The following is a 15,086-nucleotide window of genomic DNA, read 5'->3' as shown; positions in this document are numbered from 1 at the left end:
GTTTTTGGAGCCTTTTCTGAAAACTAATCAAAAGTCCTGCATGCTACAGGTTTGATGCGCTTTCAGAAAATGCACCAAAAACATGGGACATTTTGGGTTTCATTTTGAAATCAGTTTGACAAAAGACATAATGAAACAAACAGCTACTTACTAGAAAAGAAAAATATGCAAAAATGGTTTGCTAAATCCTTGCAATGCAAATAGTTCACTTGGAGGGGATTGTATGTTTGGCATCAGAAGTGGGGTTACACTTTAGCTAATCCCCAGTGATTACATACAACATCCCAAAGGTAATGGCTGCATCAGGTTTCATAAAACATGAAACAATTTCCAAATGAAGTAATAAACTCACCTTCTCTTCTTCCTCTTCAGAATCCACAACAGGGAAATCCTTCAGAGACTGCTTCGTTCTCTCTGATCCATAAGCACCCACCGCCCCTTTGCCTTTTCTCTGCTTGGCCTCAATAGGTGCGATGATACCTGAGTAAAGACAACGCAGACCTCAGACTGCTGTATTTTTCAAATGCAACAGTAATATGGCAGACGCATAGATAATTAGCCTACATCTTTAAAAATAACTTATGACCTGACAAAAGTTTTTTTTTTTTAATAAATAAAACCTTACTTTGTCTTTACTTTTAAAACAAGAGTTAATATACAAACTGGCTAATATCCTAAACCAGATATTCAGAGCAACCTGTAAAGATAAAAAGCATGCATAAAAGGTGTAACTTCAGGCCTATCCTAATGGAAAGGACTGATAAATACAAATCATCCCCTCTATAAAGGTAACTTACAACCTTACGAGTATGCCACGACACTGACAAAACATGGGGTCATTGGACTGGATCCACCTGGATGCTCCCTTCACTGGACCCTGGTGCAAATTCATCTGCATAGTGATTTGGATTATTACATGCATTCTTCCTGAACGTCTTTTTCTTTTGTTCTGGTGTGTTGTATTTCCATGGAACGATTATGTTACCTATTTCATAGTGGTCACCAAACTGCGGCCCGGGGGCCAGATGTGGCCCTTTGCTTGCTTTTATCCAACCCTTGGGGCATTATTCTGTCCACTGACCCCAACAATTGGGCATGTCTGCTCGCACTTACACCAACAATTGGGCATAATGTCCTTCCACTGACACCAATTAGGGGACACATTCTCCCAATGACACCAACAATGGGGCACAATTCCACCCAGTGATACAAACAATGGGGCACTATTCCTTCCACTGACACCAACAATGGATCATAATTCCTACCAATAACACCAATGATGGAACACAATTCCTCCCACTGTAAGTGTACAATCCAAACGCATCTGCGTTAAAAATGGCAGCGTGTACAAGTGGGGGCTGAAACCAACCAGAATCAGCAAGGGAGAATGTCATCAGCACACCGAGGATCACCAATATGGCTCCAAAAGGGGTCCTGCGAGACTCCAAAACGTTGCCTTGCTGTAACTATGTGATCGTTCATTAAAACTTTAGGACCCATCTTGGTGATCCTCAGTGTGCTGGTGTCATTCTCCCTTACAATTCCTCCCACTGATACCAACAATTGGGCATATGTCCTCCAAGTGACACCAACGAAGGGGCAAAATTCCTCCTAATGACACAAATGATGGGACACTATTCCTACTAATGACACCAATGATGAGGCACTGTTTACTCCCAGCGACACCAGGACATTTTCTACTCCCACTGGCTTAAGTCTGCCCCCTCCCACAATCTTAAGGACAGTATACTGGCCCTTTGTTTAGAAAGTTTGGAGACCCCAGTCATAGAAGAACAAACTACAATGTACAGAAAGCTTGTTGTATTTTAAAGGACGTTAATTGTTTCTGTACTGCACAAGTGAAAGCCAAAAATGATCAAAAGAAAAAAAAAAAAAGGATTAAATTCTGGGCACAAAAATTTCATATTATATATATATATATTCCTTAATAGCCTCAAAGAATATAAACCCACTTTGTGTACACCAAATGCCTATACAAACCCAACTATTTCAGTTTAAATATTAGTCATGGCATCAATACAGTGCTGTACATAGCCTGTGCAAAGAGCAGAGCAGTGGGAGGGGATCCACAGGCTCCACCCACTACAGGCTGCCTACAGAAATCTACTAAGTGGGCGGAAACAAGATCAGTCAGCCTGCACATGGAGAGAGAGCAGAGGTGACTGGTCTTTATTGCAGGAAACACCTGCATAGAGGCAATATGTAATAGTTGTTTCACATTGGATTACTGCATGGAACGAACAAGAAAGAGTCAACCATGTGTACACTTCTTGTAGAGTAAAAAAAAAAAAATGCCTGTGACCTTCTGTGAGTTGATGCAATAAGCAAGCTTTGACTTTTCCTGCAATAACTTAACCCTACTCCTAGATCCCTAAACCTTCCTATTGCTCATCCCTGTGATGCTTGACCTCACTGACCAAGAGGCAGGCTTGGGGGATATAAAGCTAAGAATATTTTATTTATTATATATACACACATATATACATACATAAATACATAACAAATGCCCAGGTTTGGGATTGGTTTGTTTTAAAGTAAAACTGTAGGCAAAACTTTTTTTTTCATTTTGGATAGAGAAAAGAAGGGTTAGAACCTCTTTCAGATTTTTTTTTTCCTCCATCTGTGTGCCAGTGGGGAGATTTCCCTTCACTTCCTGTCCAAAAGCCAAACAGGAAGGGAAAGGAAATCCCTGCAATTAGGGAATTCCTTGGGGACCCCCAGATCACCAGAGCCAGTGTCCCCATTGGAAAATTAATTCTCTATTACTTTTCAGGGGACAGCCCAAAATTTGGGATTTCTTTTACTTTCACTTTCAATCATAATGGTAAAGAGGACACATAGAGAGGGTGAATCTCCCTATCGGAGACACAGACAGCAATAAAAACTGACAAATATTCTAATCCCTCTCTATTCTATCCAAAACAAACAAAAAAAATAAGTTTTGCCTTTAGTTATATTTTAATAATGATAAATCAAAATTATCAAGCTGATACACTACTTCATAATTATTCAGTATAACGGGACTGTGGTTGGCAGTACCTTGAGCATTCTTCCCCAGGCCTCTGCCTTGTACATAACCCATCTTCTGAAGGAGTTTCTGTCCGATCCCCTTGGTGTGCCTTTCCCACAAACCAAAATCATTATTCGACTTGATCCCGCCAGCAAATGTTTTCTGGGTTGGCTTAAAGTTTCCCCCCTGCAACATAAAAATATATTAGTCATTATTGTTAACTGGACCAACCTGCTGGAGGAGAGCACACCCAGATGTAAGTGTGTCGTAATGTGCAAGTATGTGTTGATCAGCCACCAACCCTCTCCCTACCGCCATCTTCCTACTCCAGTGCTACAGGCCGAGCCTCCAGGTATAGGGACGCATGTGACAACCCCTTTGTGACACCTCCTTCCCACCCTCCAGTGTTGAGCTTACCTATGTGTATGAAGTCACTTTTTCACCACATGATGAATACAAAGCTACCTCTGATTGGCTGAGGTGGGCAACATACAGTACACAGTTCTGTGTTTTGGCAGTGGGATGGAAATTTCCTGTACTGTTCCTGGAACCAAATTGAGTCAAACACTGCTCATCCATTCACAGGAAGCTTTGTATTGAGAAAAAAACCAGGAAGTGACGAAACGCGCCGAGACACGTGATGTCTGACGCACTCACGCAACCGGAAGTGCAATCACGGCCATTTTGAAAGTGGAAACATGCTGATTTTCCACACCAGGGACTACATCTGAGTACTTTGTGGATTGGAAGCTGATTATCTGCAATTTTAATGTACGGTATTACAATAAAAGTTCTTATATTTCACATATTATACCACTGAATATCTCCCCTTTACTCCAAGCGAATATGCAAGAGTGGAAGGAAGAGGAGTAAAGTATCTGGAGAGGGTCACTATGGGGTTATAGAAAGCCTGTCATTGTTTGCATAAGGGTAATTATCCATCTTTCACTAGTGGGATGAGATCACTGGATCCATCACTGTGATGTGTTTTTGAAGTGTTCACTATCAGTGTATAGTGTGTGTCAGGAATGGACTTGCCAATAATGGTGGGACTCAGCTGCCTTGTGGGCTGCAGTACCAGGGCTGGCCAGCGGGCGCTCTCAGCAATCAGAGACTCACCCCTGCAATCAGCCAAACACCTGAAGCTGATTGCAGGGGTTGTATTTAAGGAATGGCCAGACTCACAGTCAGGGCCTTGGTGTGTGTTTTTCCATGGGCCCCTGTACCTTGTATCTTGTATTCCTGTTCCTGTCTGACTTGTTGTCGACCCTGCCTGATCCTGACCTCTGCTGACTTCTCCTGCTTGATACCTGGCTTGTGACCCTGACCATTCTCTGCCTGACCCTCTGTACCGTGCTGCCCGTGAGTTACTGAACCCAGCTTGTGACCCCGACCACTCTCCCGCCTGTTCCTGGTACTCCGTTTGCCCGTTTGCTACTGACCCGGCCTGCCTGACTACTCTTTGTATTGTATGTATTGTTATCGGTGGGTGGTTTGGTTTGTTTGCACTGTGTTTATGTTTAGTTTTGCACTGCGTTATGTATTGTTAGTCTTAATAAATTATATTGTTTATACCATATCTGAAGCCTGCGTTTCCCTGTGTCAGTCCACACACCTCTGGTCATACCCGGGGCCCTGACAGTGTGTGGAGGTGTCACGTTTGACTTCGCTGTGGGTATTGATAAAATCACTATAATAAGAACTTGAGAGGAAGAATATTAGAATTTATTTATATATATATATATATATATATATATATATATTTTTTTTTTTTTTTTTTTTTCTCCCTCACGTGTGAAGTGTGCACATTAAGGAGTTTGCATGTTACACTGGTTATCACGGTTTGATGTAGTTAAAGGGTAATACACTATCTTAAGTTTTTTCTTTTGGAGGTTCACAACGATTTTGGAAAGTCTACACTGGAATACGTGCAAGTTATTTTGGAATATTTACACAGAGACTTTTGGAATTTCTGTTGGACAATTTCAGTTGTGGGACATTTATTTAAATATTATTTTATTTAAAATTGTAATTTATTTCATGTGATTTGGATGATTTAGACATTATTTGAGTGTATTGGGGTATGGAGAAAAGGTGATATAGAAATGTCTAAAATGTGGCAGGACTATATTTCCAAATCAGTGACAAGACAGTATAACTTTACCGTCCGCAGCTTCTTTGATTCAAACTCCTTTGGCAGATCTTCTTTCTTCGTTGGGATTTCATCTTCAGAATCGCTATTGGAATTCTCTTCAGCCACAGGCTTACGAATTCCCGCACTGATAAAATTCACAGGGGCTGTATAGTCACGGGACCTGAAGGAAGAAGAACGACAATGTGGCAATTCTGTTCTGTACATATCTGTGGTGCGTTTTTAGAACTCGTATACATAGCGTTATTTAAAAACAAAGAAGCTGCTTTGATTCTCCAAAGAAATTAATAGTTGTTCTTATACACAAAATGATACCAAGTGATTCCCACGAGCAGCTAGAAAACAATACCACAATTAATCAACTTAAAGCGGAGTTCCACCCAAAAGGGGAAGTCCCGCTTTAAAGATTGGTTTCCCGCTCCCCATTAATTAAGGATTGGCACCTTTGGGGAACGGGGGGGAGAACAGATACCCGAATATGACAGGTACCCGCTCCCACTTCCGCTGGGATCACCTAGGCAATCGGAAACGGAAGTTGTTGTCCTCCTACCCTCCCTCCCCGAAGTCTTGTGGGACACGTGACAGGTCCCAGAAGTCGCCGGGGCCATTCAGGAAGCGCAATGCCACTTGTGCATGCGGAGTGGGAACCCGGCTGTGAAGCCACAAGCTGTCACAGCTGGGTGCCCACACTGAAGATGCTGGCGCCTGCAATACAGGATGGCCGGTGAAATGGGCTGCGGCGGGGGGGCAATGCGGGATTGTGGGACAGCTGAGTGGCTATTTTTTTAAAAGTCAGCAACTACAGTTTTTGTAGCTGCTGACTTATTTTTTTACAGAGTGAGTGGAACTCCACTTTAACAATAAATATAACTAAAATACCTACAGAAAAGAAAGCTGCTCACATCTACACATACTGATATAAATGGATAAACATAAAGTGCCGCGCTCTCCTTAAATCCAAATCCCTAAAATCATACAGGAATACAGAAAAATATATATATATCCTGTGAACAGTCTCTACAATGCAGTCTCTTAATATAATACTTCTTAGAAATAAGTATTAGATTAAGAGACAGGATATATATATATATTTTTGTGTATTCTCATGATTTTAGGGATTTGGATTTAAGGAAAGCATGGCACTGTATGTTTATTCATTTAATAGTTGTTTTTATACACCAATATGACCAAATTAACCTCTTGCTGCCCAGAATGCATGTGCAGCGTCCACATGCTGCACAAGTGCATCCATGGGTGGCAGAACAGTAACCACACTGTCAAAGACAGCTCTCAGTCTCTACAAACAGACGAGAGGCAGTGCGACCGACTCCTGATCATGTTAATATTCACATCACACATGTTCCTGGATGAGGCTCAGAAGTGTCAGGTTCTGCAGCAACATCTAGCTGTAAACATCACAGGTCAGTGTTCATAATTCCCAGCACACCACAGATCACCAGTGTTGTCCGAAAAACATTTTTTATTGAAGAATGATCACATCACAGAAAGAAAAGCGCAATGCTTTGGAGCCGCGCAGGACCCCTTCATCAGGTATGTGCCATCATATGCCTGACAAAGGGGTCCTGCGCGGCTCCAAAACATTGTGCCTTTCTTTCTGTGATGTGATCATTCTTCAATGAAAAAAAGCTTTTCGGAGAACACTGTTAATTATCTGTGGTGTGCTGGCAGATATGAAGGCTGTCTCCCGATCATGTGACCACTGCGATAGCCAATCATAGTGTACAATTTATTAATATAATTTTATGCATGTATTAACGCATGAATAATTATGTTCAATTTGTATAATTTATGTATATGAAAATCCATGTTTGCTCATTATATATACATGCTGTGCTTTTAGCAGAGTAGCACAGCTATTGTCATACTAGCGCTGGTGTGCAAATATCTTTAAATGTTGACAAACATCTACAGCGTGCTACCATGCGTTCTAGTATGAATGAGTCCTAGGTTTAATGGGCAACTCAAACTAATGCAAACAGTACACTCCACAGGTAATGTCACCTGTATAATAGCCACACGTCAATAGCATCAGACTTTATTGTTACAGGACCAAAATCATAAGTATGACAAGAGTGAGGCTTGGTCTGGGCAGACTGCCTTGTGATCTTCATCTGGAACAATAAAGTGACGTGACCATTGCAGTGCTGCCAGCTTGTTTATTTCACATGTGGAGCATTGACAGGCTTCATCGGCCAACATCTGCAGAGACTAATGGATTATGGGCCATGAGTGGCGACTTCGTTTGGTATTGTGAGCTTCTCCTGTAATTGAATTTATCTCTGTGGATGTTCTGCAGTGCTGATTGCACTGGCTGGCACTGAGGACCTGAGGGAGAATGTACCCAGAAAAATATGTGATGGAGGTTCTAACCTGTTCTCACTCTGTATATCCAAAACTAAGTTTTGGCTGGGTTTCTACTTTAAAGTTGAAGTTTACTGATTTTCAGGAGGTTACAGCACCAAACACAGTTACCTGTGATGTTGTGTATCCCAAAAAGCCTTCCTTCGTCCTGTCAGGTACTGCTAAGCTTCTGGTGCTTCAGAGGTTAACAGCAGCAGCTACAGGGATGAAGGATGTCAGCCGCTTCCTGCCCCTTCCGCCATTCACAGAACTCATAGCATGGTTGTCCCACAATGCAATGTGTTTTGTCAATGGAGAGGAGAAGATGAATGACGGGATCTCATCTGCCCATTCACAGCATGCATTACATTGTAGGACGACGACAGTATGAATTCTGTGAATAATGAAGGAGTCGGCAAGCAATACAAGTCCTTCATACTTGCAGCTGCTGCTGTAACTCCTGAGGCACCAGTAGGCCAGTTCTCTAGGCAGTATCTGGCACATAAAGGAAAGATTTTAATATGACATAGCAGTCTGAATGATGGAAGACACACACTATTACAGGTAGCTGATTTGTTTGGTGCTGTAATCACCCCCCCCCCCAAGAAAAATACAAATAACCTGGAATATCTCCCACTTCTGCAAACTTACTTCTTCCCACCAAAGCTGGGCCTCTCATCATCAGAGTCGTGCTCCGCCCATATTCCATAGGTGGCCTCCTCTTTGGTCTGCCAATGTTTCCGCCGGTTGGGGTTGAATTCATTCTGTATGTCCCAGTCAGTGATTTCAAATTTCTCCATCTCCACCCCATCGCTGTCCTCATCTTTGCCGTAAAGATGTGACATAGACATGGTGACCTTAAAAACATCATAAACCATTAAAAGTGGTTCTAAAGTCAAAACATTTCTTGTATGTTAAAGTGATTGTAAATATAATTTTTTTTATAAAATAAACATGTCATACTTACCTGCTCTGTGTAATGATTTTGCACAGAGCAGCCCCGATCCTCCTCTTCTCGGGTCCCCCGCCGGTGCTCCTGGCTGCTCCCCACCGGCAAGTGCCCATGTAGCATCACAGTGGCTAATTGGTTAACACTTCCACCTGACAGTACCAGGGTTGTTGGTTCAAATCTCAGCCTTGGCACTACCTGCCTGGAGATTGCATGTTCTCCCTGTGTCTGCGTGGGCTTCCTTACACTCTCCAATGACATCCTGGTAGGTGAACCACTTGCGCTCTGGAAGGTTTTACCCCCTTCATGACCAGGCCATTTTTTGCTATTTAGCACTGCGCTACTTTAACTGGTAATTGTGTAGTCATGCAACACTGTAATCAATAAAAATGTATATCTTTTTTTTTTTTTTTTTAACACAAATGGAGCTTTAATTTGGTGATATTTGATCCCCACTGGGTTTTTAATTTATATATATATATATATATATACGAAAAAAGGCCAAAAAACACCCCTATATTTTTTATATTCTGTTAAAAAACATATCCAATAAAAAATTTGAAAAAAATCAAATTTCCTCATCGATTTAGGCCAAAATGTATTCTTCTACATGCCTTTGGTTAAAAAAGAATACCCCAAGAAGTGTATATTGATTGGTTTGTGTGAAGGTTATAGCGCCTACAAACTATGGGGGGTGTGTGTGTGTGTGTATATATATATATATATATATATATATACCCACACACATATATACACACACAGGATTATTTTTTTTTTTTTTTACGCTAGCAATAGTGGTGATGAGTGACTAATAGTGTGACTGTGATAGTGCTGCGGGCTGACACTGAGTGGGAACTAACCCTGACATCACTAGTGACACTAATACAGTGATCAGTGCTAACACTATACACCTTCACTGTACTGATGACATTGGCTGAAAAGGGGTTAACATCGCAGGACAATCAAGGGGTTAAGTGTGCCTAACAAGTGTTCTGCTTTTGACTAAAGGTATCCATGTTCCTTCTCTTCGTTTTGCAGGGAGAAGAAACAAAAAGAGTGTTTCCTGTGTACAAAGTACTGTGTTGGTTATCAACACAAGGCTCTGGGCTGTGATTGGACACGGCTGATAAGCAGTTCCCGGCTGTGATTCATTGACTGGGACCTGCTGACAAACTTCCACTGTTTATAAATGACAGCGGAAGTCCGCGGGTGGTGTTCTTTGAGTCCACTGACAAACACACAGTGCAGCTCAGCACCGACCCCCACCTCATAGGCTGTGATTGACAGCAGCAGGAGCCTATGCCTCTCTCTCTTCCCCTCCGTTGCTGCCTCCATATCCAGTGAGGAAGGAGAGAGCAGCTGACCTCAGGCACAGCAGTGCTGGATTGAGATTGGGCTCAGGTAAGTATAACTCACTAAATACTTAAAAGTGGAACTTTAGGTTAAAAAATAAATCAATAAATGGTGAACAGGCAGGAATTGTAACCCCTCGCCTACCGAGCACTTTTACCCCCTTCCTGCCCAGGACAATTTTCAGCGCTCTCATTCTTTGAATGACAATTGCACGGTCATGCAACATTGTACCCAAACTAACTTTTTATAATTTTTTGGAGACAAATAGAGCTTTCTTTTGGTGGTATTTGATCAGCACTGGGATTTTTATTTTTTGCTAAACAAACTAAAAAAAAAGACAAAAAATTTGAAAAAAAAAAATTTTCTTGGTTTCTGTTATAAAGTTTTGTAAATAAGTAATTTTTCTCCTTCACTGATGGGCACTGATAGGGGGCACTGATGAGGCTGCACTGATAGGGGGCACTGATGAGGCTGCACTGATAGGGGGCACTGATGAGGCTGCACTGATAGGGGGCACTACTGGCCGCACTGATGGAGCTACACTGATCACCAGGACACTGACGATCAGTGTAGATGTCCTTCTGCGAAATGCCGTTTACAATAACCGGCATTTCCTATTTACCCAGTGATCAGCTGTGAGTGGACACAGCTGGTCACATGGTAAAAGCAGCTGTGACTGACCCGTTCTGTAGCCACGTGATCAACTGTGTTCAAAAGACACAGCGATTGCAGATCGGGCACGGTTCTGGGAGGACTTCCATGGATACCCTCCTAGAACTAGCTGACCGCTCTGTAGCGTGGTTGGGAACAGGTTAAAGTGTTACTAAACCCCGGACCCTGCATTCACTATATCTGGTCTCCCCGGACCCTGCATGCACTATATCTGGTCTCCCAGGACCCTGCATTCACTATATCCGCTCTCCCCGGACCCCGCATTCACTATAACCGCTCTCCCCGGACCCCGCATTCACTATAACCGCTCTCCCCGGACCCCGCATTCACTATATCGGGTCTCCCCGCACCCCGCATTCATTATATCTGGTCTCCCCGGACCCCGCAATCACTATATCTGGTCTCCCCGGACCCCGCAATCACTATATCTGGTCTCCCAGGACCCCGCATTCACTATATCTGGTCTCCCCGGTCCCTGCATTCACTATATCTGGTCTCCCCGGACCCTGCATTCACTATATCTGCTCTCCCCGGACCCTGCATTCACCATATCCGGTCTCCCCGGACCCTGCATTCACCATATCCGGTCTCCCCGGACCCTGCATTCACCATATCCGGTCTCCCCGGACCCTGCATTCACCATATCCGGTCTCCCCCCGGACCCTGCATTCACTATATCTCGTCTCCCAGGACCCTGCATTCACTATATCTGGTCTCCCCGGACCCTGCATTCACTATATCCGCTCTCCCCGGACCCTGCATTCACTATATCTGGTCTCCCCAGACCCTGCAGTCATATCTGGTCTCCCCCGATTGTCCTATGAGGCTGCATAACCCCTGACTTCTGTCTGGACAGTGCTGATCGGCCCTGTGCTGATCACATGCACCCTCCCCAAGAAGAAAAAACCTCTAGCAATGCATACCAAACTGAGCATGTGCAGAGTGACTCCTAGTGCTCTGTACTATCAGCAGTTAGTTTGTGGACAGTAGAAAAAGGGGAGGATCAGAGAAGACAGGATCAAACAGCCTTTTCTACACAATGTGGAGGATTAACCCCTCAGGTTCCACACTGAGTATAACAAGCATGCTTTGCTGCATATACAGACTGATTTTACTGTTGTTGGCATTTTATTGCAGGACAGACATGCTTTGTCACTTCTGCATTCAAGTTCCTTAGCTGTGTGTGCGTCCTGTACACTGACCCACGCATGCACACCTCACTGCACAAATTGCCGAATCTGACTGAACTCCTGTGTGGGAGTGACATCATCCCCGCCCGGCCAATGACAGCGGCCAGAGATCGAGACGCAGAAGCTGGCCAAACAAAGACGTCAATGGCTGGGTGGGGAGCAGAGGGACCCCGCATTGCTGGAGCCTGGTATAGCTTGGATTTACCTGTTTCCTCTCTCAGTCCAGCACTGTGCCCACCTGCAGGAGATCTCCACTCTGACCACTCACAGGGGCAGCACTGGCAATCATTGGCTCCTACAGTTGTCAATCAAGTCCAATGCAGAAGGGAGGAGCTGCGCTGTGCGTGTCAATGGATGCACACAGCCCGGCATGGGAGTGCACTGCCATGTCTGCCCCCCATAGCACACAGCTTCCTATGGGGGGCACACCATGGAGAGGCGGAAACAAGGGGCAGCACACTGATCTCCCCCCTCACATCTCAGCACTCTGCAGGTAGCAGGAAATGACCCCCGCATACCGTCGGCGGGCTGCAGTGAGTCTGAGGATTAGAGCTGAACACCCGGCCCGCTACCTGTAATCCTTATGAGCGTAACTCACTCACACGCCGCTCCTCCCCGAACCGGAACTGAAGCCACGACACCGGACATGATGTCAGAGTCTGCGACAGGGAGTCTCCGCCTACTACGGAGCGCTGCATTCTGGAAGTTGTAGTCACTCCCACAGAGCGGAACAGTTTGTCCGCGACTTTCCCCGGACAGCTACGTGATAACCGGGGCTGACAGAGGAGCTGAATGATATAAAGCCGCCGGTAATCACCATCTTCAGTCTCCATACAAAGATGGAAGTTTACAAGACTTCCCTACAAGAGCTCCACACAAGTTCCCCACACAAATCCTCCATACAAGTCTTCCCTACAAGTTCCCCATACAAGACTTCCCTACAAGTCCTCCATACAACTCTTCCCTACAAATCCTCCATACAAGTCCTGCGTACAAATCCTCCATACAAGTCCTGCACACAAATCCTCCATACAAGTCCTGCGTACAAATCCTCCATACAAGTCCTGCACACAAATCCTCCATACAAGTCCATCAGCTGCTGACTTCCGGATACTTAGTGATATCTTTGGCTGGGTTGGTTCTTCACTGTGTTTAGGTCCCCAACACCGGCACAAGGAAAACAAGCTCTGACTCCTTGCGGCTTCACACCCGGTTCCCCGCTGCACATGTGCTTTTTTAATTGTCCCTGCTGCCTTCTGGGACCTATGACCTGCTTCTCCCCAAAAAATAAGTTTCCACTTCTAGGAGAAGTTCCGCTTTAACGTCAGCCATGATATGTTGACTGACCAATGCCGACATTGTTGGAGGTGGGAGGGTTGGGTTTCCTTTCACTGTCACCCATGTTGGCGGTTATTTTTTCCCTCGCTGAGACCACTAGTGCCCCAGGACTGCAAGAGAGTCTCACCTGCCCTCCATTGCAGCCTGATTGGATGAGCTAGAGGACCGCAGCCTGGATACCGCTTGGAGCCCAACATCTCGTCCAATAGGAAGTCTGGTGAAGACAAGGCAGTATCTCAGACTCTGCACCTCCACTCTTCTCAGGGCTCTCACCACCAATAATTGAGGAGCCAACCAAGTTCTCTATGTCCTCTCTGTGGCTTTCAGCACCCCCCCCGGACAGCTACGTGATAACCGGGGCTGACAGAGGAGCTGAATGATATAAAGCCGCCGGTAATCACCATCTTCAGTCTCCATACAAAGATGGAAGTTTACAAGACTTCCCTACAAGAGCTCCACACAAGTCCTCCATACAACTCTTCCCTACAAGTTCCCCATACAACTCTTCCCTACAGGTCCTCCATACAACTCTTCCCTACAGGTCCTCCATACAACTCTTCCCTACAGGTCCTCCATACAACTCTTCCCTACAGGTCCTCCATACAAGTCCTCCACACAAGACTTCCCTACAAGTCCTCCATACAACTCTTCCCTACAAGTTCCCCATACAAGTCCTCCATACAACTCTTCCCTACAGGTCCTCCATACAACTCTTCCCTACAAGTTCTCCATACAAGTCCTCCACACAAGACTTCCCTACAAGTCCTCCATACAACTCTTCCCTACAGGTCCTCCATACAACTCTTCCCTACAGGTCCTCCATACAACTCTTCCCTACAAGTTCCCCATACAAGTCCTCCACACAAATCCTCCATACAAGTCCTGCACACAAGACTTCCCTACAGGTCCTCCATACAAGTCTTTCCTACAAGTTCTCCATACACGTCTTCCACACAAATCCTCCATACAAGTCCTGCACACAAATCCTCCATACATGTCCTGCGTACAAATCCTCCATACAAGTCCTGCACACAAATCCTCCATACAAGTCCTGCACACAAATCCTCCATACAAGTCCTGCACACAAATCCTCCATACAAGTCCTGCACACAAATCCTCCATACAAGTCCTGCACACAAATCCTCCATACAAGTCCATCAGCTGCTGACTTCCGGATACTTAGTGATATCTTTGGCTGGGTTGGTTCTTCACTGTGTTTAGGTCCCCAACACCGGCACAAGGAAAACAAGCTCTGACTCCTTGCAGCTTCACACCCGGTTCCCTGCTGCACATGTGCTTTTTTAATTGTCCCTGCTGCCTTCTGGGACCTATGACCTGCTTCTCCCCAAAAAATATGTTTCCACTTCTAGGAGAAGTTCCGCTTTAACGTCAGCCATGATATGTTGACTGACCAATGCCGACATTGTTGGAGGTGGGAGGGTTGGGTTTCCTTTCACTGTCACCCATGTTGGCGGTTATTTTTTCCCTCGCTGAGACCACTAGTGCCCCAGGACTGAAAGAGAGTCTCACCTGCCCTCCATTGCAGCCTGATTGGATGAGCTAGAGGACCGCAGCCTGGATACCGCTTGGAGCCCAACATCTCGTCCAATAGGAAGTCTGGTGAAGACAAGGCAGTATCTCAGACTCTGCACCTCCACTCTTCTCAGGGCTCTCACCACCAATAATTGAGGAGCCAACCAAGTTCTCTATGTCCTCTCTGTGGCTTTCAGCACCCCCCCCCCCGGTCAGCCACTCCACCCTGGTGGGAGGAGATTCTCAGTCATGACTTTTCTGATATCACGGATCATTTTTGTATCCACTGATTCTGGCAGTTTTTACTACATCCACTGACACTGAATCTTGCGGTTTTTATTGCATTCGCTGGCAACTGATGCTGGCGGTTTTTATTGCGTCCGCAGACACTGATGCTGTTATTTTTTATTGTGTCTGTGGACACCGAAGCTGGTGGTTTTTATTAAGTCCACAGACATCCATGCTGGTGGGTTTTTTAATGTCTGTGGACACTGATGCTGATGGTGT

General features: G+C 44.8%; 1 protein-coding gene across 3 annotated transcripts in view; it reads right to left on the bottom strand.

Annotated features, from left to right (window-relative positions):
- The window catches only part of TFIP11 (tuftelin interacting protein 11), a 35,189-nt gene extending 22,812 nt beyond the window's left edge, over positions 1-12,377 (bottom strand). The window contains exons 1-5 of one of the 3 annotated variants that reach the window (XM_089684622.1): positions 12,281-12,377; positions 8,196-8,401; positions 5,196-5,346; positions 3,061-3,217; positions 353-480 (exon numbers count right to left, since the gene is read on the bottom strand). In XM_089684622.1, coding sequence (XP_089540748.1) covers positions 353-480; positions 3,061-3,217; positions 5,196-5,346; positions 8,196-8,395 — 636 coding nt within the window. In that variant the 5' untranslated portion in view covers positions 8,396-8,401; positions 12,281-12,377. Of the gene's footprint in view, positions 1-352; positions 481-3,060; positions 3,218-5,195; positions 5,347-8,195; positions 8,402-12,226 lie in introns of all 3 variants that reach the window. The other 2 variants (XM_089684623.1, XM_089684624.1) reach the window with 2 other exon arrangements.
- Positions 12,378-15,086: the final 2,709 nt, after the last annotated feature.

The sequence above is a fragment of the Staurois parvus genome, unplaced genomic scaffold (genome assembly GCF_062004578.1).
Source record: "Staurois parvus isolate SC_StPar_1 unplaced genomic scaffold, SC_StPar_1.0 ptg000350l, whole genome shotgun sequence".
NCBI classification, from domain to species: Eukaryota; Metazoa; Chordata; class Amphibia; order Anura; family Ranidae; genus Staurois; species Staurois parvus.
This window is presented reverse-complemented; position numbering and strand designations above follow the sequence as displayed.